This window comes from Electrona antarctica (genome assembly GCF_951216825.1).
Source record: "Electrona antarctica genome assembly, chromosome: 3".
NCBI lineage: Eukaryota > Metazoa > Chordata > Actinopteri > Myctophiformes > Myctophidae > Electrona > Electrona antarctica.
Genome location: NC_136808.1, coordinates 42,420,240 through 42,445,495, shown reverse-complemented (window position 1 = coordinate 42,445,495; position 25,256 = coordinate 42,420,240). Strand labels below are relative to the sequence as shown.

The 25,256-nt window shown below is 43.1% G+C and overlaps 2 protein-coding genes across 5 annotated transcripts in view; one reads left to right on the top strand and one right to left on the bottom strand.

Moving 5' to 3' along the window:
* LOC306920042 (cytochrome c oxidase subunit 5A, mitochondrial-like) overlaps positions 1–25,256 on the top strand; it is a 242,534-nt gene that overhangs the window by 108,352 nt on the left and 108,926 nt on the right. The gene's annotated exons all lie outside the window — the stretch shown is intronic.
* Positions 1–25,256, bottom strand: part of LOC306920025 (zinc finger protein 609-like) — a 110,383-nt gene that overhangs the window by 69,859 nt on the left and 15,268 nt on the right. For 3 of the 4 annotated variants that reach the window (XM_079496617.1, XM_079496620.1, XM_079496619.1), the window contains exon 2: positions 9,414–10,354. In XM_079496617.1, the coding sequence (XP_079352743.1) occupies positions 9,414–10,223 (810 nt within the window). In that variant the 5' untranslated portion in view covers positions 10,224–10,354. The remainder of the gene's footprint in view (positions 1–9,413; positions 10,355–25,256) is intronic. The other variant, XM_079496618.1, reaches the window with a different exon arrangement.

Genomic DNA, 25,256 nt, shown 5'->3' with positions numbered 1-25,256 from the left:
ATGAGTGATCTGGATCTGCATTTCCTCAACACAATGAACAAAAACCTCTCCTCCTGGTGGAGACCTGTGCCCGGAAGGGCACTTTTTCTAGTATGGATCTGAAACGGAACAGCTAATAAGCAACTTTTTGCTAGGCAATGCCTTGCTCACCCCAGCACGACGTAACGTGCTCGTGCATGTGTAGACTACCGTTATAATTAGGATATGCTTTGGCTCTTTTCTCGAAAACTGTCGCTGTCCGTTGAGCTGATCAGACATACAAGGTTCAGATCTGATTTCAAATTTTTCATTGCGTCGCGATTGAAATATAAACATTTTTCGAGAAAGATAGCTAGCGTGAGCTAATGCTACATTAGCATTTTCTTACAATGGAGGTCTGCGAGGCGTCTGCGAGCGGGAAACCTGACACACTTGAGTAGTAATCTCCCAAATTCCAGCCCTGCGCAAGCTATTTACCACTTGTGGCCACACGGCTGCAGTCTAAGTGTTAAATATGTAACATCGCCAAAATAGGAGGCAATACTAGAAGATTAGTGTTAAGTGAAGTAAAAACTTAGGAAAGGTGGCAAAATGTCTAATGTGTGTGCCTATAGAGCGTCGCAGTCCCGCCTCCTACCCTGGACCAGGAAATGAAACCCAATGCATTATTCTCAGACATTTCTTAAAGTATTTATTTAAAGACGGTTACGCCGCGGACAAAGCCAACTCGAGTCGTGACAACTCATGACAACACAAACAATATTTTGGACCAAACAAATAATTAGAAAGAAGAAAAAAACGGCAGGTTACAACACTTTTTTTGTTGTTTTTCTTCTTTGTAATTATTTGTTTGGTCCAAAATATTGTTTGTGTTGTCATGAGTTGTCACGACTCGAGTTGGCTTTGTCCGCGGCGTAACCGTCTTTAAATAAATACTTTAAGAAATGTCTATGAGAATAATGCATTGGGTTTCATTTCCTGGTCCAGGGTAGGAGGCGGGACTGCGACGCTCTATTACGTTAACCTTATACGTTCCAATGCATTTGTTTACCTTCCTGCCCTGCTGAGACCTTCATCTATTCTAAAATATTCCAATAGTGCAGTGGTTCTCAACCAGTGGTCCGGGGACCACCAGTGGTCCTTGAGGGGGTGCCAGGTGGTTCCCAGCTAAATTATGGAGAGTCGGTTACAAATATGGACCCTTGTAGATCTTTCACTCTTGACAGTGTAAAATGTAACCAAATGGACCCATACGGGTCCATAAGGTTTCATCTGCATTACCTAATTTACAAGAAGTCTCTACGCAATTAGAGAATGTAAAATAATTTATATTTTGATCAACGTTTGACTATTATCTCTCCTGAGTCCTAAGGGTACCAACATCAATACAGCATGGAAATGTGGACAAAATCTTATCAAACGATAACAACTAGCATATTCTTTCGTTTTGGGTCTGAGAGACCAAATCTCATCAAATGGTGGTCCGTGGATCAAATGCTGATAAAATAATGGACCTTGATATGAAAAAATAAAATACTGCAATAGTGTAATGACCCATGAATGACATGAACTCACCCCCAGGACATTTAAAAACCGTCTGTCTCTAAAAGGTTTAGAAGTTAAATGCATCAATACTGTTTGGCCTGAAGCAACATGTTTTGGGTCTGAACATGACATTTTGCACGGCCGAGGAAGAAATGCCAAATCAGCCTCATGATGGCGCTTACAACAGGCAGATTCCCATTTTTGCACGCGCACTCCCTAGAGGCAAAGGAAATACCTCTGCCTTGCATTTTTCCACATCTACCTTTTATAGCGCCACCAGGATGCTGAATTAGTCCAACAGGTTTTGTCCAAACATCACGCAAGTCACAGTACCTCTATAGAGCGTCGCAGTCCCGCCTCCTACCAGGGACCAGGAAATGATTCTCCGTTCATTTTCCTCATAGACATTTCAGAAAGTATTTATTTAAAGACGTTTACGCCGCGGACAAAGCCAACTCGAGTCGAGACAAATCATGACAACAAACACATTTTTTGGGGCCGAAAACATTATTAGAAAGAAGAAAAAAACGGCAGGTTACAACACTTTCTTTGTTGTTTTTCTTCTTTGTAATTATTTGTTTGGTCCAAAATATTGTTTGTGTTGTCATGAGTTGTCACAACTCGAGTTGGCTTTGTCCGCGGTGTAACCGTCTTTAAATAAATACTTGTTGAAATGTCTATGGAAAAAATGCATTGGGATTCATTTCCTGGTCCCTGGTAGGAGGCGGGACTGCGACGCTCTATACTCATGTGATCGGAGACGGATCTGTATGATTTTTCAAATCCCATCCTCATTGGCTATAGATGGCCATCTAAGTTTTGCATGAGTGGCAACTCATGAGTGGCAACATCACGTGTGATTGCCGTGAAACCTTGCATGCCCAATTTCTTTCAAAACACATAAGAAATGACACGCTTTTCACATTGGTCTATTATAGCACCACCAGGAGGCCACAATAACCTATACGAACCTGACCTGGCATAGATCTGTGCACTTGTTCTAGTCTCAAAATGTTTTGTTAATGTGAAGACACGGATGCGAGTCTCATACATGTGGAAAATAATTAGTGTCAATTTATTTTCTAGAGTAGAGCTCCCTCAGGGTGAAGACAAACACATACTCCAGTTGTTAGGTGATAAGTAGCCTCGGAAACCCAGACGTTTTTATTTCCAGGGAGAAAAAAAAAGGTCTGGGTCCACTTCAATTCGGCATAGAGTAGCACAAACGTCGATCACTCTCTGCTGATTTCTGATCATCTGCACCTTTGTTAAATTGACACACACACACACACACACACACACACACACACACACACACACACACACACACACACACACACACACACACACACACACACACACACACACACACACACACACACACACACACACACACACACACACACACACACACACACACACACACACACACCTCTCTCTGTCACTCTAATTAATTCGTCTCATGTCGCTGTGTCTAGATTCTCCTGGCGGATCCTGCTGGGAGCTGCCTATGCCATGGAAAGCATAGGTGGACCCCAGGCTAGGTGATAAGCGACTCACCCCGTGGTTGGGAAACTACAACATGACATCACTGAGCCGCGGTGGTTGGGAAAACTACAACATGACGTCACTGAGCCGAGATGATAAGCCACTCACTGCTCACTTCAACACATCTCTCTGTTTTGACTAACCACCGAAAAGGTGAGTAGCTTATCGCATAAAACTGGAGTATGTGTGGGCCTTTAGTGTTTCAAACACAACGTGGCGCAAAGCGACGTGTTGTGAGCTTGTAGATCAAATGTCTCTTTTGGGTCACGGGCTAAAAAACATTTGGGGAACAACTGGCACAGTGGCTTTACGTCCTAAAGAAACAAAGTTGAGCAAAATGCGGAAAATACTGTACTGTGTACCGTACTGAGTCCACTACTGTACTCTGTACACACATGACTGTATAGCCACCCAGGAATCCAATTCCATCGTTAAATTTGCGGATGACACGGCTGTGATTGGCCTGATTTCAGAGGAGGTGGTGGAGAGACTGACTCACTGGTGTCAGGACAACAGCCTCCTCCTGAACACCAGCAAGACAAAGGAGATGATAGTGGACTTCAGGTTAAATGGCAACAAGAACTACGCCCCCCTTAACATCAGTGGGACGGGGACCATGTTGGAAAGGGTAACCTGTTTTAAAAATCTAGGTGTCCACTTGACTGAAGACCTGTTATGGTCAACCCAGACGAACGCTGTGGTGAAGAAGACACGGCAGAGGCTGTACCATCTCAGACGCCTGAGATATTTTGGAGTGTCTGCTCTTGCACTACACAACTTCTACGCCTGCACCATAGAGAGCGTCCTGTCAGGAAACATCACAGCTTGGTATGGGAACTGTACGGTGTGAGACCAGCAAGCCCTGCAGAGGGTCGTCAGGATGGCGGGGCGGATCACAGGAGGTAACTTCCCGGCCCTCCAGGACATCTACACCAAGCGGTGCAGGACAAAGACAAAACTAATCATGGAGGACAGTACCCACCCGGCTCATGGTCTGTTTGAGCTGCTGAAGTCTGGGAAAAGATATAGGATACACAAGGCTGTGCTAGAAAGACTGAGAAAAAGGTTTTTTCCCCAGGCCAATAGGATTCTGAATGATGACATGGACCTTGGGAGACGACAGGGATCGGGTCACCCCCCACACACTTGAGCGTGGAGAGGGGCAGTTGAGTGCACGTGCACATACGCACATACAACCCCCCCCCCCCCTTCACATGGACATGACATTAATACCTATACGGACACTCGACAGAGTGCAGTTCTAGTTATTTGTTTTTAGGGTTGGAAATGTATGGGTACTCCTAAATGCTTTAAATGGTAGATTTTAATTTTAGTCTTGTTTTATTGCTCACTATCTGTGGGGCTGACCTACATACAATTCACTGCATTTTAGAAATACTACTTTTTTAATATGTATGTGACGAATAAAGATTGATTGATTGAAAATAGATCCCGTAATAAACTTTAAGCATGTGCATACCCTCTATTACCCGTTTACCCGTATGCAAAAGGCTGCAACGTACGTACTGAGGGAAAATACCGCTGCGATTACAATTTCATCTCTGTCATCTTTTCGCTCTAACTAATGTGTGATTCATTGCACACACACAGTGTCCTGGGGTATGAATGACATTCAGAAACACATTACCTTTACTTCTGCTGAGCACACTGAACATCCAACCGAATTGGAAACATCATTCAATATTTAGTTGACAGATAGATTTCTCAATGTTACAGTCACAAGGCAGATATTTCAAGATGTTCTGCTTTAGGTAGGTAATTGCAAATAACTTCAGAGTATATTGAGAGTATATTAACTTTACATTTTTATCCCACGATTTTGCAACCCATTTTTCACCCAGTGTCAATTATCTAAAGTAATCCTGGGTGCTACACTTCCTCTGTCAAGCTGGGGGGGGGGCTCGTTATTCCGACCAGTTCCTTTCCCCTCCATCAGGCGCCTCAGCTGGCCAAAGGGGAGGCAGTTTAGAGACCAGGATTACTGCATGTTTTTTGTGAGGATCCTACCCTAGGAGACACAGGGAGAACATGCAAACTCCACACAGAAAGGCCAACCCCACCTCGGCTATGGGCACTGATGATGCGGAGGAGAGAACACGCCCCCAGCGCCCCCGGCGGGAATCAAACCCAGTGCCTTTTAGCTGTTTGGCGACAGCACTACCGACTGTGCCACCGTGCCCCCAATATAATATATATAATATTGAGAGCCTTGAAGACTGAGTGCAATATTTTGTATTAGTGCTAACTTACACATAGGTTACAACTATTAAAGAAGACGACCAGGAACACTAGTTTTAACTAAGATTTAAGAGTTGTAAATAGGGCTGTCACAATAACAACACTATTGCAATACATCAAGTGCTATTGATGATATTCACACGGCTGCCATCTTGCCAGCAAGGTGATACCTACTGTAGGTGACATTCCCATAGACAACCCATTCATCCAAACAGAAAAGTCCTCTCTAATTATATTAAACAACGTCAAAATCACCAACATTGCAGCTGTAGGGAAAGCTTGAATTATCCTCTTTCAATCTGTAAAGTTTATGTTTAATAAAAATCCACCGTAGACATTTTATGAGCTACTTCCTGTCAAGAAATTCCTTGCAGATGATTATTTTCTAAGTATTAGAGTATGGAAGCGCTCGTTATCAGTAAAGCAACCTCCTGCTGTCTCCTGCATTAATATGTGCACATTCAAAACAGGTGGTACGCATGAGCCGTTGAGTGATAGTCAACGAGCACTTCCAAACTCCAGCACTTAGAAAAAAATCATCTGCAAGGAATTTCTTGACAGGAAGTAGCTCATAAAATGTCTACGGTGGATTTTTATGAAACAAACACTTTACAGATTGAAAGAGGATAATTCAAGCTTTCCCTACAGCTGCAATGTTGGTGATTTTGACGTTGTTTAATATAATTAGAGAGGACTTTTCTGTTTGGATGAATGGGTTGTCTATGGGAAGTGTCACCTAGCTTGCTGGCAAGATGGCAGCCGTCTGAATATCATCAATTGACAAACAACTGCCATTACATGGGCAAGTTTTAATATTGTAATGTATATTTAACACTTTTACTTTTTATGTCCCGGACTTTTTTTTAAATAAAGGCGCTAGAGTGCCCAGCAGATGAGGCTGATTTTACTCTGAAAAGCCTTCCATTTCCCCCCAAAACCGGGAGGTATAATGTTCCATTACTACCCGTTGCAAGGCGTTGCCTAGCAACGGGAGCTGTCAAAAAATGAATTTTAGCGATCCGGTTTTATACCATTAAAAAGGACCTGAAGACATCTCCACATGTCCTGGGCCTTCTACGGGTGTAATTATTAAAGAGACGTCTGGGGACGTTTTGGGCAAAATAAGTATCAAGGCATTGATGTATTGACTGCCATTGACATCCGTATGTTTTCAGTGATTACGCTAGAGGGCGCCCTTCACCAACGTATGAATGATACTAGGTTGCTAGGAGACGGATACAACCGGACATGAACCGGAAGTGAAAAATGTTTTACTCTGTCCGCCTCCACGTTATCAGATTCATAAATAATTGATTTGATGCGTTTTTGGTCAAAATCATTCAACGGCCCATAACTAAAGAACCGATGATCGAGTTTACATAATGTCTTTTCCGGGTGAAAGACAAGACGATCGTCCGCCCCTCCAGACAGCCATTGTTTACATCCTGGACACATCGCGGGTCCCGTGGGTCGACCAAATAAGTTAAAAAAAAACACTTGAAAAACACTGGCCGTGGCGGAATAATTACTATATTAATACCTGGCAATCAATGTGAATTATGAATGAAATCCTTCTTTGAGATCCTCTTATAGAATCCTCTTATTCTTTTCTCATTCCTTTACAATTATGTTTTTGCATTTGTATTTGATTACATGTAGAACAACAGGAAAGTGAGAGCAGAGATGGAGTTGGAATTAAATGGGAGATGTCGTCGTTACATGGTCAACACACTAACGGGCTAATTGCCACGTTTGGCTCATTTCTAAACAGCGTGACCTATATTAGCACACAGGCAAGGCCGTATCTTCTCCGCCAGCACACAGAGTCACCAAATAACAGACTAATTTAGCAGAGAGTGGAACCACATCTATGTAATTGGCTTCCCCTCACAAAATAATGTCATTCTCTCCCAGCTAGCGCCGTTGAAAGCTCTGGCGCTACTTAAAAGCAACGAGCAGTAACACGATAGCAACAGTCAGTTTCGGCGCTAACAGGCAAAGTGAAAGAAATCAAGCTAGCTCTCGTGAGACCCCTTCAATCCCCAAACTGCACATCAGCAACTGTGCTGAGTGGCTGAGTGCTGGCCATGCTCTTTCACTCTCGAGCACAGGCCCTTTTTCTCTCTCTCCCACTCTCCCCCCTTCCCCTTTTGAACTGACATTGCCAATGTAATTTTCCATGAGAGCTGCTCCATTCGTCAAGGCCAGCAGCACACCGAGGCAGCTGACGGATTCCTTACTCCTCCAGGCTTGTATAATCAGAGGAGGGAGAGAGAGACACACAGAGCGGGGGATGGGGGGAGGGGTGGAGTGGCTGGGCAACGGAGATGATTTATTCAGAATGGAGAGCCAATGCTTCGGGGAGCTCTAACTGAGGACAGAGAACGTGTAGGTACACTGCTGCAGACAATCAGAGCATAAGTGTGATAGTGAGTCATCTCTACCAAGAAATGCAGCTAACATGGCACTCTAAAAAATAATACTGCCAGTTTGTGACATGACAGATGGGCTTCCACATAGCCTAACTTCCTAGCATAATTAGTTCCTTCCCCATTCAGTTGCATAATTCACTACTGATGTGGATTTATTTCACAATTTCTTTGGCAATCAACCAACGTGTGTAAATGATAATAACATTAACTGTAGCAATCTCAAACTATACTAGGCATTCACTTTGTTGTGTATGAATGAAAAACATGCACATCTAGTCATATTAAATTGCAGGTACTGATCTCATAATTTCGGCCAAATGTCAATGCCTGGAAAATGTAATTGAAATGGCTACGGTCAAACGAATCGTGTTTCAATCGGGCCAAGACAGACCTCTCCGCCAAAGTTCATTATCATCACTAAGCCTTCTGTCCTTAAATTTCCTTCCACATTCAGGCGATCCGCGGAGAGAGACTGCAGCTTGCATTCCTGGCAGGATATCCCAGACTTAAGGAATCAAACAGGCTTCTCCGATAGCCCTTCCCCCACTCCTCCACTTCCAGAGAAGGCAGAACGAACGGTGGTTTGCCCTAGCTAGCTACCTCCCCTCCCCCACCCTGTTCACACAGGCACTGCTGGGGCTTGTGGGATTAAGAATGGAACACGATGACAGACAAAACAGTCCCCCAGCACCTCCCTTAGACTGCAGTCTTTTATACGGAAAGAGAGAGAGGGAGAGACGATGAAAAGGCTGCTCTGGGGGCACACACAATAGACAAACTGATATATCAACTCCACCAGTGAACAAGATAAGTGTGAGTTAACACGATGTGTGTGTGAGTGAACGCTTTAGTAAGCCTTCTCCGTGTGTTTTTTCGTATGACAAGGCCTGCCTTTCAACGTCTCTCTGGAGGCTGCGGGAAAACGCTGCCGTCGGTTAATCAACTAGGATGTGCATTTCGCAGATGTCCAGGAAGATGAAAACCAGGGTGACACTAGCCTTGCATTTTCAATGCTTAATATCCACTGGAAGAAAAATGCAATAAAATGCATCTATGACTTTTGTTGTGTTGTTGTTATGCACTGTGCAGGTAACAAAAGGTAACAAAGGGCAACATGGCTTAGTACAAGAGCACTCGTCCCAAAACACCGCTGATATATGGATTGCGTAGTGTCTTTTGAAAACATTTACAATGTATTTCACACATTCAACCATTCACAGATACATCTTATACATCACAGATACATCGTGTGCTATTATTAAACTACACAGATTTAGCCTGAGTTATCACTATCGACCACGGCTGGCCCTTTCCAAGGACTAGAGGGGCGGATTCAAACTTGCGCTGGCTCCCTATTGGTTCACCAACCTATGTGCCCACCCGCCCCAGAACACAGCGGAGAACACTGACGTCACCAAATTTAGAGCGACGCCCCTCTGCACTGTTATTGGTTAGGAAAATACAAGGTTCACTCCCACTCCTAGAACAGATTTCCTGACAGTACTTTTTGACAGTACTGCTACAGATTTAGTCCAAACCGGCAAAACGGTACACAGCATCTCTATTAAACACGTTAAACTTGCAATAATAACAGTCAGGCCAAAACTAAAAACTTCAAGCAAGCAACATTTAGTATGGAGAGAAACGTACCTTCTCGTTTTTCACCTTTTTCAATGTCCTGCAATCATTATTGCCGTTCTCTAACTCCTCTGGTTCCGTTTTCGTGGCCAGTGCTGGTACTATTCCAACAGGTTCAAGTGCAATATTCCCCATTTGATCGGCTCCCGTCAAGTCTGCTGATTGTGCATTTTCAAAAGATGCATTATTCCGGCTACTCCCCACTAGTGCCGCCGCCTGAGTCACTACATCCTTCTCCGCGGCAGGTATCGCCACCACCGGACAAACACCCTCACTTTTCTCCTTCTTATTTTTCCCACTAGCTCCTTCTTTGTCCTTTTTACCGCCGAGGATTCCTCTGGAGGATTTACCCCCTTTTTCCGAGTTCTTCCCAGAAGTGGAATTGTTGCCGCCGGTGACGACGACTCCTCCTGCGCCAGCCGGCGTTCCCGTCGCTGACTCTCCTTGAGTCCGTCCCGTGGTCGTAGATTCCTTTTTGGCGCCTCCTTCTCCAGCGGAGGCCTTGTTGCCGTTGTCTTTAGAGTTCTTGTTGCGTTTCGATTTAGACTTGCTCTCCTTGGCCTGAGGGCCAGACGCCACGGGACTGACGAAGCGAATGTTGTCAGGCAGCGCCGCCACAGTGCCGGGCGGCGTGGCGCCCATGCTGCCGTCCTTCACGCCCGAAGACATCTCCAGTTTGTCCTTTTCCAAGTCAGCGTCCAGGTCGATGATCAGATTGCCCACACCGATGTCCCACTCATCCCCGCTGTCGTAAGTGTCCACTGCTGCATTCGAGTCCACACCTTTCGCGGCGCCTGCAGTGCCACCACCACTTAGGGACATCTTAGTGCCAGCGGCCCAGGTTTGCCTCGGGGAGGTTCCGCACCCTCTGGGACGGCCCGGGTGCTCCTGGGACAAGGGCTGGAGAATCCTTACGGTCTACACGTTCCGCTGCCATTTAGCCACATTCTGCCCTGAGGGGAAACCAAACGAGAGTTAGGCAAATGCAAATACCATACATTACGGTAATTATGTCATAGCTAAATGGTGCTGATTTTGACCCACACTGCCACCAAAAACCTCCGGATCCGTTTGTTTCACACTGAAATAACGATTTATTAGTTTGTATTTGCGTCTCAGCTCTCTTAGACCAGTAAATGATTATTGAAATGGAAAAATGGATTTGTACCAGAATAATGCATTGGAAGCAACTGACATGTGTGATAAATACACACACAAGTAAATAATGAACACTCACATCTGGCAGCTATGGGGTTTCCCTTTACAATAAGGAACGTGCAGGGGCGAACAAACAACTCTGGGGTCTCCCTCTACGATAAGAAACACGCAGGGGCAAACAAACCTGAGGCACAACCGACTCTTTGGAGTGGCAGCCAGGGTGGTGAGATCAATACTGCCTCCTCTGAGATTCTCTGATGATTCTCTTTGTATTCCAAACGCCCAGCTACATAAACACAGGGCCAAAGCAGACGCAACCCCTACTCCAGTATTATGTGGCAAGACGTTTTCTGTCCAAATTCAGGCGCACAAGACCATATCAACAGATGCAATGCAACTAGTCTTCATGCATGCTATGATCTTCTCACACATACCATACTGCTTCACAACCACAGACAAATCTGACAACTTTGCTAGCTTTAAACATTTTGCAGTTGCCTCTTTAACATTTTAGACAGGCTTGCACCTCAAACAGTCTATAGACCGCAGGGAAAAATACCAGAGGATGTACCATTCAGACATAACTATCTCCCAGATGAACCCCCTTAATAAAATCATCGGCTCCCCAAATGTCAATCGTCAAGAATCAATTACTTGAGCAGATGGTACTGTAGTAGATGGTATGAGAAGACACATGATTGTTTTATAGGCTAAGAACAGGGCCACGTGTTCTAAAGTTAAAGATTACAGGAATGCAAAAGCTTAAAACCATAATCATTCAAGTTGTTCTTAAAATGTAATATCCTAATGTTACTCCTTCTAACTAGTAGTAGAACAAAGGAGGGAATTGAGTCAATGTTGTCCGTCAAAACTAGGTGATTACTGTAATAATTATTTTAGTAATTGTGACAGAATTATTACAATAATCGCACAATCTTACACTTATCTCGCAATTATTTTGTACAATCCTCATAATCGTTACCATGTTGAAAAACGTTCATGTGTTGCGATGCGACACGTTGTGAGCTTGTAGATTGGCTTTTTCCACTACTTGTGAAGCATTTTGAAAGTATAAAGTATTAAATATGCCCGTCATGTGATGTCTTTGTATATTTAAATAATTTGGCATTATCTGCCCTAGTTTACTAAGCCTAAAAGCCAGACATAATTGTAATTTTTATTACGTACAATGCTCAAAATGACAATTAAATCGTTAACTGCAATTATTTGTGTGACAATTAATCGTCAAGTAAAATGTCATAATGGTGACAGCTCTAGACAGAACCAGAGTAATCTAATAAGAGAGTAATGACACTCCCGTTGACTCTCATTGTAACAATGGAATGCGGAAGTGCTCATTCTATCTCAATGGAATAGTTCCAGCCATAGGAGCAATGTTTGGAACTATCGCCCATAGGTACCTGCTTTGCGGCGAGATCAAAGCGTGTCACCACTCTCTTACTAGATTACTCTGGACAGAACCATAGCCATTCATGAAATGCACACACCACTCCCAGAGATTAGGAGTCATCATCATTTTTCGACCGCGGTCGAGATCATGGATTTCACAATGCCATGCCAGACTTCCCGGTCCTTCATTGCCATCCCCAGTTCCTGCTTACTGATGCATGTGTCCCTGGCGATGACATCCGTTTTCTACCTCTGGTCTGCTTTGAGGCAGGAGTCCAGAGAAGAAGGGAAGAATAAGATATAACCTCATGATCAGCTCTGTAGCAGTGGCCGGCAAACTGTGTTCTTCTGGATAGGACTAGTGAAGAAACACGGGGAAGGTTGCTGTATATTAGAGAAGTCGATGGGTGGCTGTTCCAACAGAGATGTTGTGCTCTCATTAGAAGGCGGGTGTAAGTGCCATCCAGCCGTTTCTCTAATTAGAGTAGAGTAGAGGCCATTCTTTAGTAGCAACACAGAGAACACTGCTGAGGACCTGAGGTGCCCCCTGACCACCCTGCTAGCCCATTGAGACCGGATTCTACAAATGTCTTCTAATTCCTGGCAGTTTTCTGAATAGCAGTGGTTCTCAAACTATTCCATGTGAAGTACTCCAAAAGATATATGTAGCTAATTGGCCACCGACCCCCATCTGGAAATATGTTGTCCCCCTAACCTAGAAGCAAAGATTTGAGTTAAAAACCTTTGCCAGCTTAGCCAGCTTAGCGGTCCAGGCACCTTGGCTGGTAATACAGCATGACAGTGGGTTTGAGTCCCGATCCCGACAAACTGTCTTCCCCCCATATCTCTCTCTTTTTCCTGTCTACCTACTGTACATCTGTCAATAAAGGAAAAAAGGCCCCAAAATATCGTAAAAAAGAAGAAAAAAAATTACGCCACGTTTTCACGATTTTTCGGGAAATTGCAGATCTACAATCTTATCTATCAATCAAATCAGACCTTAGCGCGGCACTCGGTGCCGTGCTATGAGCTATTTTTTTTATTTTTTTCAATATTAAAAAGCTAAGGCGACACAGATGCATTCCAGGTCTTAATGGGCCGCTAGATTAGATGCTTCATTCAGTAGCAAAAGCAGAACACTGCCGAGGTGCCATCTGAGCACCCTGCTAGCTTAGATGCTCTGCCCAGATGGCTCCCGTAAGGAGAAGCGGTCAGTGGTGGGTGGGGTGGGTCGGGAGGGCAGAACAGGGAGATGCAGCTGTCCCTGTTTGACTGGGTAAACAGTTGTTGAGGGTCTAATTTGTCCAACACCTTCACAAAGGGGGCGGCTGTAACTCTATCGGCAGTTGACCTACTGTACTGCCCTTAGCTGGAAATGCAGCGCAAGCCCTTTTGAAAAAAGGTCCCGCCGAGGAAATGCCCCAGTGAGCTGCAGACTGTTGAGAGAAAGGCATGCGGTGAAGGCTGCATACCTCCCCTCACAGCTTGCCTCTTGTTTCTCTCTCTCACAGATCCGATTTCATTCAACTATCCATCACAGAGTCTGGGAGATTCTACCGCTTAGTGTCCAGAGAGAAAATTCTTCTGATGCTTTCTCAAACTCCTTTGAATAAGAGCTGCTTTGATCGAATCAATGAACCAATTTATGTATTTATCTATCATTTGAACGTTATGAACACCATCTGCACATAATAGCACATACAGTAGCACAGAAAATAGAAGGCCAACATACCCATAGTATAGCTGAATTGTATACATATAAAGGAAACGTTTTTTTTCTTCCTTCTTTCTTCCCTGAATTTGCCAGTGGAAGGTGGACAATACGAATATGGCTCGCTTATTTGACAGTAATGTTAATAGTAATGGATAACTGAATGCTGTGGGTGTACAAAAACAAACAAGTGTACAGTATATCAACAATTTAAAAGTGTGATTTGCTGAAAAAGTATTTAATTTCTTCAAGTGATGTTTCAATGTTGTAAGGCTATCAAGATTGGCTTAGAAACACTGTTTCTGGCTTTCCAAGAGAAGAAGTGAAAAAACTGAAAATGACCAATGGTTATAGTTTCACTGTGATTTCTTTGGAGTCATATCATATAAACTGAAGACGGTTCAATGTCCATGTATTACAATTTACAACAGTACAACATTCCACTGAACAAGTTAGTACTGTCTAATCTCACCACTAACGCCACCATTCATGCTACACACGGGAGACATCCTCACAGATACAAAGACACGCAACAGGTGGCCATAACAACCACAACCCATGAGCTGAAATACACATCTAGCCATGGCATTGAGCCACCAGAAACCTCCATGGAAATACATGTCTAGCCATGGCATTGAGCCATGTAACGCACCAGAAACCACCACAAAAAATAGTTGCAAACTCAGGGCTCTTATTTTTCTACAACTACCTTTTTTCACTAAATAAAAACTACAGTAATTAAAATCTAACGATGATGGCTAAAACTAAGACTAAATATATTATAGACAATTTCGTCAACAAATTAAAAACTAGAATAAAATGTTGGGGAGGGACTAGTAGTGGAGAAGAGATCTAGTAGAACTAAAGACATGATGAAAATAGCAGATTTAATCACACTACGTTTCATTCTAGTGCTGCGCAATTAATCGAAAAAAGATCGAGATCTAGATTCAGACACCTATGCAATCTAATTTTGTGAAGAATTGTGCAGCACTAGTTGGCTGTCCAATTAATTTTAGTTACTCTTATGTTTTTGTGTATGTTTTTATAATAAATATTTTCATGGAAAAAATCTGAATCGTGTGAGAATCGTGATCTCAATTCTTGCGATGGAAAATCGAGATTCGCATATGAGCAAGAATCGTGCAGCACTATTTCATTCCAAAGACTATGGCTAAACTAAAATCTAAATTTGCTGTCAAAATCAACACTAATATAAACTAATGTATTTCTATGAGAATACACACGGAGTCACAGACAGTGGCCTGGTATGGTGCAACCATGAGGAAAATTGGAACATGTAAGACGGTAGCGTCGTCCTGGGCCTACTGGGAGTGTGCATGCAAAGTTTGACACGAATTGGTCCAGCAGTTTGCTGTTAGCTGTGCACAGACACACAGACTAACATACACGGGCATAGCAATGTTTTTGTGTGTGTGTGTGTGTGTGTGTGTGTGTGTGTGTGTGTGTGTGTGTGTGTGTGTGTGTGTGTACGTGTGTGCGTCAATTTAACAAAGGTGCAGACGATCAGAAATCAGCAGTGTGAACGACATTTGCGCCACTGTATGCCGAATTGAAGTGCACTCAGCCCCAGACTTTTTTTCTCTCCCTGGAAATAAAAACGTCTGGGTTTCCGAGGCTAGTCAGGCACTGACCCGGGATAATATGAGGACCCAATAATGCAGAGAGAGACCAAGGAATACGCACCAGAGCTTTTACTGAAATAATAATAATAATACACCTCACACCTCACAGGGCACAACTTTCTCCCACCCTGGGAACCCAAGGAGAGAAGTAGGCACCTAAACACTGGTTATCACGAAGCAAACAAAAACGTCAGAAGTCCAGTTAAATAACAGAAGCATCAGCGCACCTGGGCGCACAGGGGTCAATGTTCAGTAATCAGTCTCACACAGCACGGAGGGGGAGGGGAAACATCACCAGGGAAACAAGGGTAAAACATAAGGGAGGCAACCTAGGCATGGCTATCAGGGCACAGAGTGTGAGAGTGTGGCGCGTTTGGAAATGCACCGAACGCACTGCAATGCAAACAAATAGTCGAGTGCGCTCCGGTGCGGTATTTCCGAACGTGCCCACAGACTGGATTGCATGCCCCAGAACACTCAGTAACCTATAACTGTAAGGCACTTGAGACTTGACTTGCACTTGTAACCAAAGACGAGAACTTGACTTGGACCAGCGCTGATTTCGCCAGCTAAAACTATGACAAGAAATGTCTGTCGACTACCTTTTTTTCATTGAGGAAAACAAAATAAAAACTAAGCTATGACTAAATATATTGACAATTCTGTGAACAAATGAAAACTAGACTAAAATGTTAGGCAAGGACTAGTGGAGAAGAGATCCAGTAGAACTAAAAGATATTTCATGTTTAAGTTAAAAGTCAATTTATGTTCGGTTGCGCTCGGATGTGTTACACTCTTAAAATATCAGATCTACAAGCTCAAAATAGCAGATCTACAAGCTCACAACGCATCACTCACGATGCGTGACACGTTGTGCGCTTGTAGATCAGCTATTTTCAACAGTGTAAAATCAGACATTTCAGATGACAAAAATGGAGAAAACTAAATGAAATATTGACTTGGAGTCTTGGACTGTACGTAGCTCAAATAATTGTGAGCATCTCAGTGTAGAAGTCATAGTGACATAATCCTAATGCAAGGCAAGCAGAAAACATCATGGAAAGGTTGCTAGTCAATAAAGAGACAAGAGGCAGTGCCCTGGATGAGCTGGCCCAATAACTGATTGCAGTAGAGTCATAAACCCAATAAAAACAGCAATTACACTACTTAATTGAATGTGCAGAATCTGGCAAGGAGCACATTTTCTTTCACCGTTTAAAGACAGATCTCCGCCTACAGAACCAGGCAGTACTTTCATTGTTTAAAGACAGATTTCCGCCTACAGAGCCAGGCAGTAACCTCCATGTAGGCGTAATCAAATTGTGTTATTGAGCCGATTACCAAAATAGAAACACAGAGCCAATGCAGGTGATGGGAAGCAGAAGTCCTTTCAACACGCTCAATCCCTCATGAATTAATGTGTAATAGAGCACCAAAGTCTGACATCTATTAACCCACCAACAATGCAAATAGCTTTGTGGGCAGTTCTGGTCGCCAAGTCAAAGGCCGTGACGCATGCACAAGTGCCGTTTACGCCTGTGCTTTCTGGCCGTGATACGTCACTGACTTTACCTCTGCATTTTCATCCCAGCTTGGGGGGGAGACCACTGGCCAATCGCAGCGGGCCTTTCCTAGAAGCAGTAGTCAGTCTGTCGCTCCGCTGCCTAGTTCGTCCGTAGTCTTCTATTTTGATCTTCAGTAGAAGTCTGTACCTAGGCACCTGGGGGCTTGGCTGGGGTGACCAGGGGGCTGATGTCACGATGACCTGGGGGCTTGCCTGGGGTGTGTGACGGGAATTGCGGGTTATGTGACAAAAACGCAAGATTTCATATCTGCGACCTTCGGTTGGTTATGGTGGCGCTATAATAGAGGGTATGCGCGTGATATCATCATCATACCCGGAAATGTGTTTTGCAAAAATCCACCTGTCCAATGTGAAAAGGATGGGATATATTCCTCAGCCTAGTAGGAAAGTCTGTGAAAGATTTCACGTGAATTGCACGCTGCGTTCATGATTTGAGGCTTTTTGTTCAAAACAGGCCAATCCTGCAAACTTTGAAAGCCAATGTTAGCCAATTAGATGGAATATGAAATATTGGACACACTCACGGACGGACACACGGACGGAGTGCAAAACATACTCTATCCCCATGCCTTTGGCCTGGTGGAGACAAAAATATTGAGTGATGTTTCAGACTAATGTTTTTCATCTGGGAGCTCTGGTTTATTGATACAAACATTGAACACGAGGAGAGAAAGTAAGAGAATATCTTGTCACTGCCATAGAGATTCAACTCGATACTAGATACGTCTTACCTTACATCATGGTGTGCCAAGTCTGCCAACCTCAGACGTAAAGCACATCTATATTCCCCTATCACAGACCTAACTAAAGCCACATCTATATTCCCCTATCACAGACCTAACTAAAGCCACATCTATATTCCCCTATCACAGACCTAACTAAAGCCACATCTATATTCCCCTAGCACAGACCTAACTAAAGCCACATCTATATTCCCCTATCACAGACCTAACTAAAGCCACATCTATACTAGCACAGACCTAACTAAAGCCACATCTATATTCTCCTATCACAGACCTAACTAAAGCCACATCTATATTCCCCTAGCACAGACCTAACTAAAGCCACATCTATATTCCCCTATCACAGACCTAACTAAAGCCACATCTATATTCTCCCAGCACAGATCTAACTAAAGCCACATCTATATTCTCCCAGCACAGACCTAACTAAAGCCACATCTATATTCCCCTACCACAGACCTAACTAAAGCCACATCTATATTCCCCTATCACAGACCTAACTAAAGCCACATCTATATTCCCCTATCACAGACCTAACTAAAGCCACATCTATATTCCCCTAGCACAGACCTAACTAAAGCACATCTATATTCCCCTATCACAGACCTAACTAAAGCCACATCTATATTCCCCTATCACAGACCTAACTAAAGCCACATCTATATTCCCCTAGCACAGACCTAACTAAAGCCACATCTATATTCCCCTAGCACAGACCTAACTAAAGCCACATCTATATTCCCCTAGCACAGACCTAACTAAAGCCACATCTATATTCCCCTAGCACAGACCTAACTAAAGCCACATCTATATTCCCCTATCACAGACCTAACTAAAGCCACATCTATATTCCCCTAGCACAGACCTAACTAAAGCCACATCTATATTCCCCTAGCACAGACCTAACTAAAGCCACATCTATATTCCCCTAGCACAGACCTAACTAAAGCCACATCTATATTCCCCTATCACAGACCTAACTAAAGCCACATCTATATTCCCCTAGCACAGACCTAACTAAAGCCACATCTATATTCCCCTATCACAGACCTAACTAAAGCCACATCTATATCCCCCTATCACAGACCTAACTAAAGCCACATCTATATTCCCCTAGCACAGACCTAACTAAAGCCACATCTATATTCCCCTAGCACAGACCTAACTAAAGCCACATCTATATTCTCCCAGCACAGACCTAACTAAAGCCACATCTATATTCTCCCAGCACAGACCTAACTAAAGCCACATCTATATTCTCCCAGCACAGACATAAATGTAATAAATGTGCTATAAAGTATCAATGGAATTCAGGAGGTGCCGTGAATGAAAAGATTTACTTACAGGGGTGACCTGAGCCAAAAGAGTCTGAGAAGCAGTTTGCCATAGCATCTGTATGTGTAGCGATACATACATTCACTCACACACATATTGAGGTTCAACCATTTGAGGGGGGTCTGTGCTAGCTAGCCCGGCCACGTCCCGGGACCCACCGGTTATGGGGTCCAACGCACCGCAGTGCATCCGGCTTTGCCAAGCGTCGTGTATACAAGCACGACACATTGTGAGCTTATAGATCGGCTGTTTTCACCATGCAACCAAGTGTAAAATCAGCCATTACGAAGGCAAATTACATTTTAGTCGACAGATTCAGACGTATAAACTCGACTAAAATCTTATATGTGTAGTCGACTATAACTAGACTATATAACTACACCTTTTCAGATGACTAACACTATCCATGTTTTTTCCCGCCAAGGCACTGGGGCTCCTTGTGTGTGTGCTTTGCTTCCTTCAGGCCGCGTTGCCATGTCTGCTTATTATAAGCAACCTTTGACTTGTTTTTTTCTGTAAAGTCACTTTACAAAATTATTGGTAGTTGCTGGTTGATGTTTTTTTTGGGCTTGATTCTAAAGTGTACAGTAGTTTTTAGTACTTGGGCTTGCTTTTGTATTTGGGCTTGCTTCCACATTTCTTCACATCAAGGAACCCCAGATTAATATGTAATTGCCCACGGAGTGTTTTAAAATGTTTAAAAAATATTCAAAATATTTCGATTTATTCTCAATGTGTTTTTAAATAACAGATGTTCATTTGTGGTTGTTTAAATAGACCTGGTGACTTGTTTCTCTTGCAAAACTGGCAACACAGCAAGAGAGAGGAACGTGTGTAAGACTTATGGGTTAGGCTACACATTTTATCCCTGTGTTTGGGTGGACCTTCTCTCCCGTGGCTGCTGCAGCGTTTGTAGTAGTGAGTGAGTTCTGAGTTGTGCCTCTGAGTGCTTGTGTTTGACTTCTCGCGAATTTTGGATGCATCATGTGTTTTCGTTTTCGGTTCGATATAGGCCTACATTTGCGTAGCTCCAGTCATGTGTGCTGCTGGGGTGGCAACACATATTTCAGGAGAATGGTTGTGTTTGTTTTGCGTTGCTTTGTCCCATTCAGTTGTCATGTATTTGACTATTCAGTGATTGTGTAACCAATCAGTTCAGTGATTGTGTATCCAATCAGTTCAGTGATTGTGTATCCATACTATCCAATCAGTTCCTTCCTAGATATCATTTCTGTTGCACACTGAAAGGGTTGAGTTCTGAAGTTTGTTTCGAATGTTCTGTGATTTATTTATTGTGTGGATTATTATGCTTCCTTGAACCAGTGTGGTCTGTGTAGTGTTCAACTAGTTCTAACGAGAGAGAGGTTATTTGGCATAACCTCACGATCACGATCTGAACCAGTTTGATTTTGGTCTATTTGGCATATTAAAATTAATTCTAAAGTGAGAAGAATGTGTAATCCAACGTACCAAAGTGAATTAGTTTTATCCGTTTATCCTGTGATTGGTCAAGCATGTCCACACGTAAATAGATGAGGTGAATTGGGTCCTTAGGTATCCCATTTATGTGATTTTCCGCAGGTGATTGCCATCGTGATATAATCTATTTATTGGTCATTCAGCATTTTGCTGTAATGCAAAGAACCTGCATGTAGTTCAAATGTTCTTTTAATATTTGCAGCATGGGGGTGCGTGCCCATTTTTGGACGGAAATGTATTTTGTTCAACTATGTTTTTTGTAGTTCTGATGGGTTTAAATTTGTCATGGATTCGTACATGAGAAGGGGTACTTGGCTAGTCCTGTTGCCCTGATGTACTAAGGAGAATCCAGAGAGAAGTGCCTGAGCATGTTAAATGATGGGAATTAGAAAAGTTCTTGTTCGAGAACTTTCCTTTGGGTCGGGGTGTAACAACTGTGGTCGTTATTTCATCATTTGCTCGCTCGCATCGCTGGCAGTGTAGATGAGGTGTTAGAGTGCCCCGACGCAAGTCCAGGGGTGCCTCAGTCAGAACGCTGTGATAATATTTGGAATTGATCAATGTCACTTCAGTTTAACCTCTTAAACCCTCTATAGCTAGTAAGACAGACCACCAAACCTATGGCCGTGTTTATGTACAGGCACGCTAGGCACAGCCGGGCCTATGTCTCGTTATGGAGGGGGGGGGGGGGGGGGGGGCATGATATTGTTGACACAATAATAACATGACCGTCAACGGCTTGTACTCGCAGAGCAGCCAGTCTGCCTGTCCAATAGTACCTGGTTAATGGCTGCTGCTTGGCTACTTCGGTTTCCAGTACAATTTCAAAATAAAACATGTGTTGAATGATCACATTACAAATAACCAATATAGTACAGAGAAAAAAAGACTCGGTTTGAGAGGGCTCCTTATTGATGGTCGGGCGTCAATCCCTCCTCCCGTGCGTCGTTGCTTACTAAAACAAGTAAACAAAAACCACCAGCCTGGGCAAAACGTCATATGTACCCTGCTCAGTGTAACCAACCAAAAGTGTGTTCCTTCATCCTCCATTTCATTTCTCGGTGACGGTGAGAAGTTAAATTGCTGATATGATTAAGTTTTCTTCCCTAAATCTGTGGCTACAGTGATGGTTGCATTGTCCATTATCTGTCTTAAAAAATTTCAAATATTAATATAGGTCTAGCATATTGGCATTCGCTTTTGTTGCACAATGTGTCACGGAACAATTACTTGGTCTAATCAGCAGCACTCTTGGCAAATGTAGGCTACATAATTAATCTGCCTTTGAAATGTTCAAATATTAATATAGCATATTGGCATTGGCTCATGTTATGTGGACCACATAACAACGTGGTCTAATCAGCATCACTGTTTGCAAATTTACGCTATATATTTTGTCATTAAGACAAAAATATGTTGCTGAGCTTGTAGATAAATATTCTTCAGGAAAATCGCACATAGATCTCCTGGCAAAATTGATTGGTTAGGTAGTTACCAACTAAAATTACAACAAATCAATAAAGTGTTAATTTTAGAGCTAATGTAGCAGGTGACACAAACAGTGAGGGTGAGGTTTCTGAGACTGCAACTACTAGTAGATCTACTACCAGTGAGACTGCTGCACTGCTGGTGGTGATGATGGTGATGATGATGGTGATGGTGATGATGGTACTACTGGCATAGCAGTGAAAATTTAGAAACACAATCTAAATTCACTGCTATGCCAATGATACCCAGCTTTATCGCCCCATCAATCCACACGACACTTCCAGCATAAACATACTGCACTCATGCCTAGCCGACATCAAGGCTTGGATGACAATCAACTTTCTTCAATTAAACAAATCCAAAACTGAAGTAATAATATTTGACCCACCATCTGACAGAGCACGTTTAGAAATTAGCCTCGGCCCCCTACGTCCCAATATTACTACCCCCCCCTCACAAAAAAGTTATCCACACATTAATTTACTCTCGTGTTGACTATTGTAATTCCCTATACTCTTGCCTCTCAAAAAAATCCATCAACCGGTTACAACTCATTCAGAATGCTTCAGCTCGCCTCCTAACAGGCTCCAGAAAATTCGATCACATTACCCCTATTCTGGCCACCTGGCCATCTGGCTGCCTTTCTTATACAGAATTGATTTCAAAATACTTGTATTTACTTTCAAGGCTAGGTCCGGCCTTGCTCCATCTTACATTTCTGATTTACTCGACCCTTACGAGCCATCTCACGAGCTAAGATCATCCGGCAAGGCCCTTCTTTCAATAAAATCATGCTGCAAAACAACTGTAGGCGACCGGGCATTTGCAATCCGGGCACCGTCACTCTGGAACGCCCTGCCCCTGGAGATCAGGCTTGCCGAGTCTGTGCCCCGTTTTAAATCCTAAAGACTCATTTTTACAAAGCTGTGTTTAAGTGTGCCTCTATGATCCATGCTATGTTTTTATTTTATTTTTCTGTTAAGCACTTTGTGACTTGCTCTTAAAGGTGTAGGGAAACGGATATGGTGGACATTTTATTTTGAAGTTTAATCCTGAAACGCTGGCTCTGAAGTTTCTGAATCAATCAGAGCGTCGCATCCCTCCAGGCTATGGGGTCTCAAAGTCTGTGACTTCCTGCACGTGACTTTCGTTTAGTAGTAGTTCTTTAATCAAAACCAGCTGTGGAGGAGGAATCAGGAAGCATGGGAATCAGACTGGTGAGCTTCATTTTTATTGGCTTTTATCGATGTGTATCTCTACACGTAATCACGCGGCACGTTTTCGTTTTCAGGAAGTAATTAAAACAAATATTTGGTAACATTTTAAATTAAGGTCGGCTTCAAATATTTTTATGGACTTTTGATATAAATGAGAATTTGCCCATTCTCAGACAAACATGTTTGAGATAGGGATATTACCGTAATCGTTAATCGATTGAACAGTTAACAATTAATAGGAATGCACATGTGGGTCGGTTAAAAAAGTCCCCCACACCTTGGTAGCCACAGAAACGTCTCTGCTTTTGCATGTGATGTGACAGACAAGTCATGCACTTTTCATTTAATTCCTCATAAAAGATGCCTATCCTGGCCCTGTATCTCAAATGGTCACATAAATATGTAATTTTTATTTTAGACATTGAGGGAATTTAAGATTCTCAGAGTTAAAAATTTGTCAACTAACCGGTTAATAATAAGGTTATCAAATGTACCAATTATCAATTCATGAATGAATCGATAATTCCCATCCCTAGTTTGAGAACCACTGCTTTAGCATCTCACAATGCATCACGATCTGGTGTGTAAGCCGGCTATTAGAGCTTGTAGATCTGCTATTTTCACCAAACGTTACCATGATTCGCCATGTGCCTATGTTTTTGCAGAATGTGTGGCCCTTTAAGCTATATTCTAATAGTGAAATAGCTGATCTACAAGCTCACAATGCATCACAAGGAAGTCAAGCACATGTTGAGAGTGAACACTATACCAGGCACAGACAATCAAGCAGCGAAGTGCAGTGCTGGTGGAGTGGCATGACAAGTTGTTGTTGCTGCTGCACACACACCTGCTGACAGTGCTGCAAGCTTTAGCTCTGTCTCAGGTGGAAAAACTCTTTAAAAGAGAAGGCCATGCTTCGTCTCGTGGTGCCATCTAAATTATAATCCTTGCAAGCAGCCACAATACAGTTGCAGAAAACGACACGGACAGCAGCGCTGATGAAACCAGGTATAGGATGGACGCATAGTTCGCTGTCCATTCCTCTTTAGATGCCCTTTTCACTGACTACCATTATTTTTTATTCATATCAGCATCAGTGTTTTGTTTTGATGGACAAAAACATGTTATCTTTGGCACAGCAAAAGAGTCCCCATTGCAATCTCAACAAAGCTGAGCTCAATGTCCCCCTAAACATTATTGGACAGGTTAAACACGGTCAGACATGGACACAGAAACAACCAATCACCGCTCTTCTCCACGAGATGCACTTTGGGTAACTAAACAGATTAATAATAGACATAGACCAGACTTCTGTTGAACTACAGGGGTGCACATAACTCACAAATGGTGCGTATGCGTAGTCAAAACAACAGATTGAACACAGCATTAGCTGAGCCTTTCATTTCATCTAGCTAAAGTTGGTATGGCACCCCCATATCTTCCAACTAAATTCTGATCGGACCCCACAACCCTCCCGCTCGCTCAGATCAGCCAACACAGGGAGGCTGGCAGAACATTCACTAAAACAGCCGGGGCGACGCTCCACGCGTCCCAAACCGGTGTAGGAAAATCATACAGGTGTAAAAAGCTACAACACTCCAGTGAACGGGTCGCGGCTGTTATATCAAAACCTGTGACCCATAGGATGTTAGCCCTAGGAGGCATATCTCACAGGAAACCGGCAAAACATGATTCATTGCTTTATAGTGTATTTCCATGTGTTACTGTAAATACTACTCTATTCAAATTTCAAGGACTATAATAAATAACACCAGGAATATTTAGCATAACTTTGAGTGGAATAAAAAACTGAAAAAAGCGACAACTTCTGAGATCAAAGCCCAGTTGGAGGTAGGGATGGAGCTCGAAACCCTATACCCAAACAAACTCGATAACAAATGTATCGAGCACCCGGTATCAATAAGCTTTGAGCTTATCAAGCTTGTTATTGAGTACCCGGTATCAATAAGCTTTGGGTGTATAATATCGAGCATAGCGGGCGGCCCATGCAGTCATGTTTAAACAATCAAGACAAGAGGCGATCAAGAAATAAATCTAATCACCCACGCTGGCACAAAAGTGT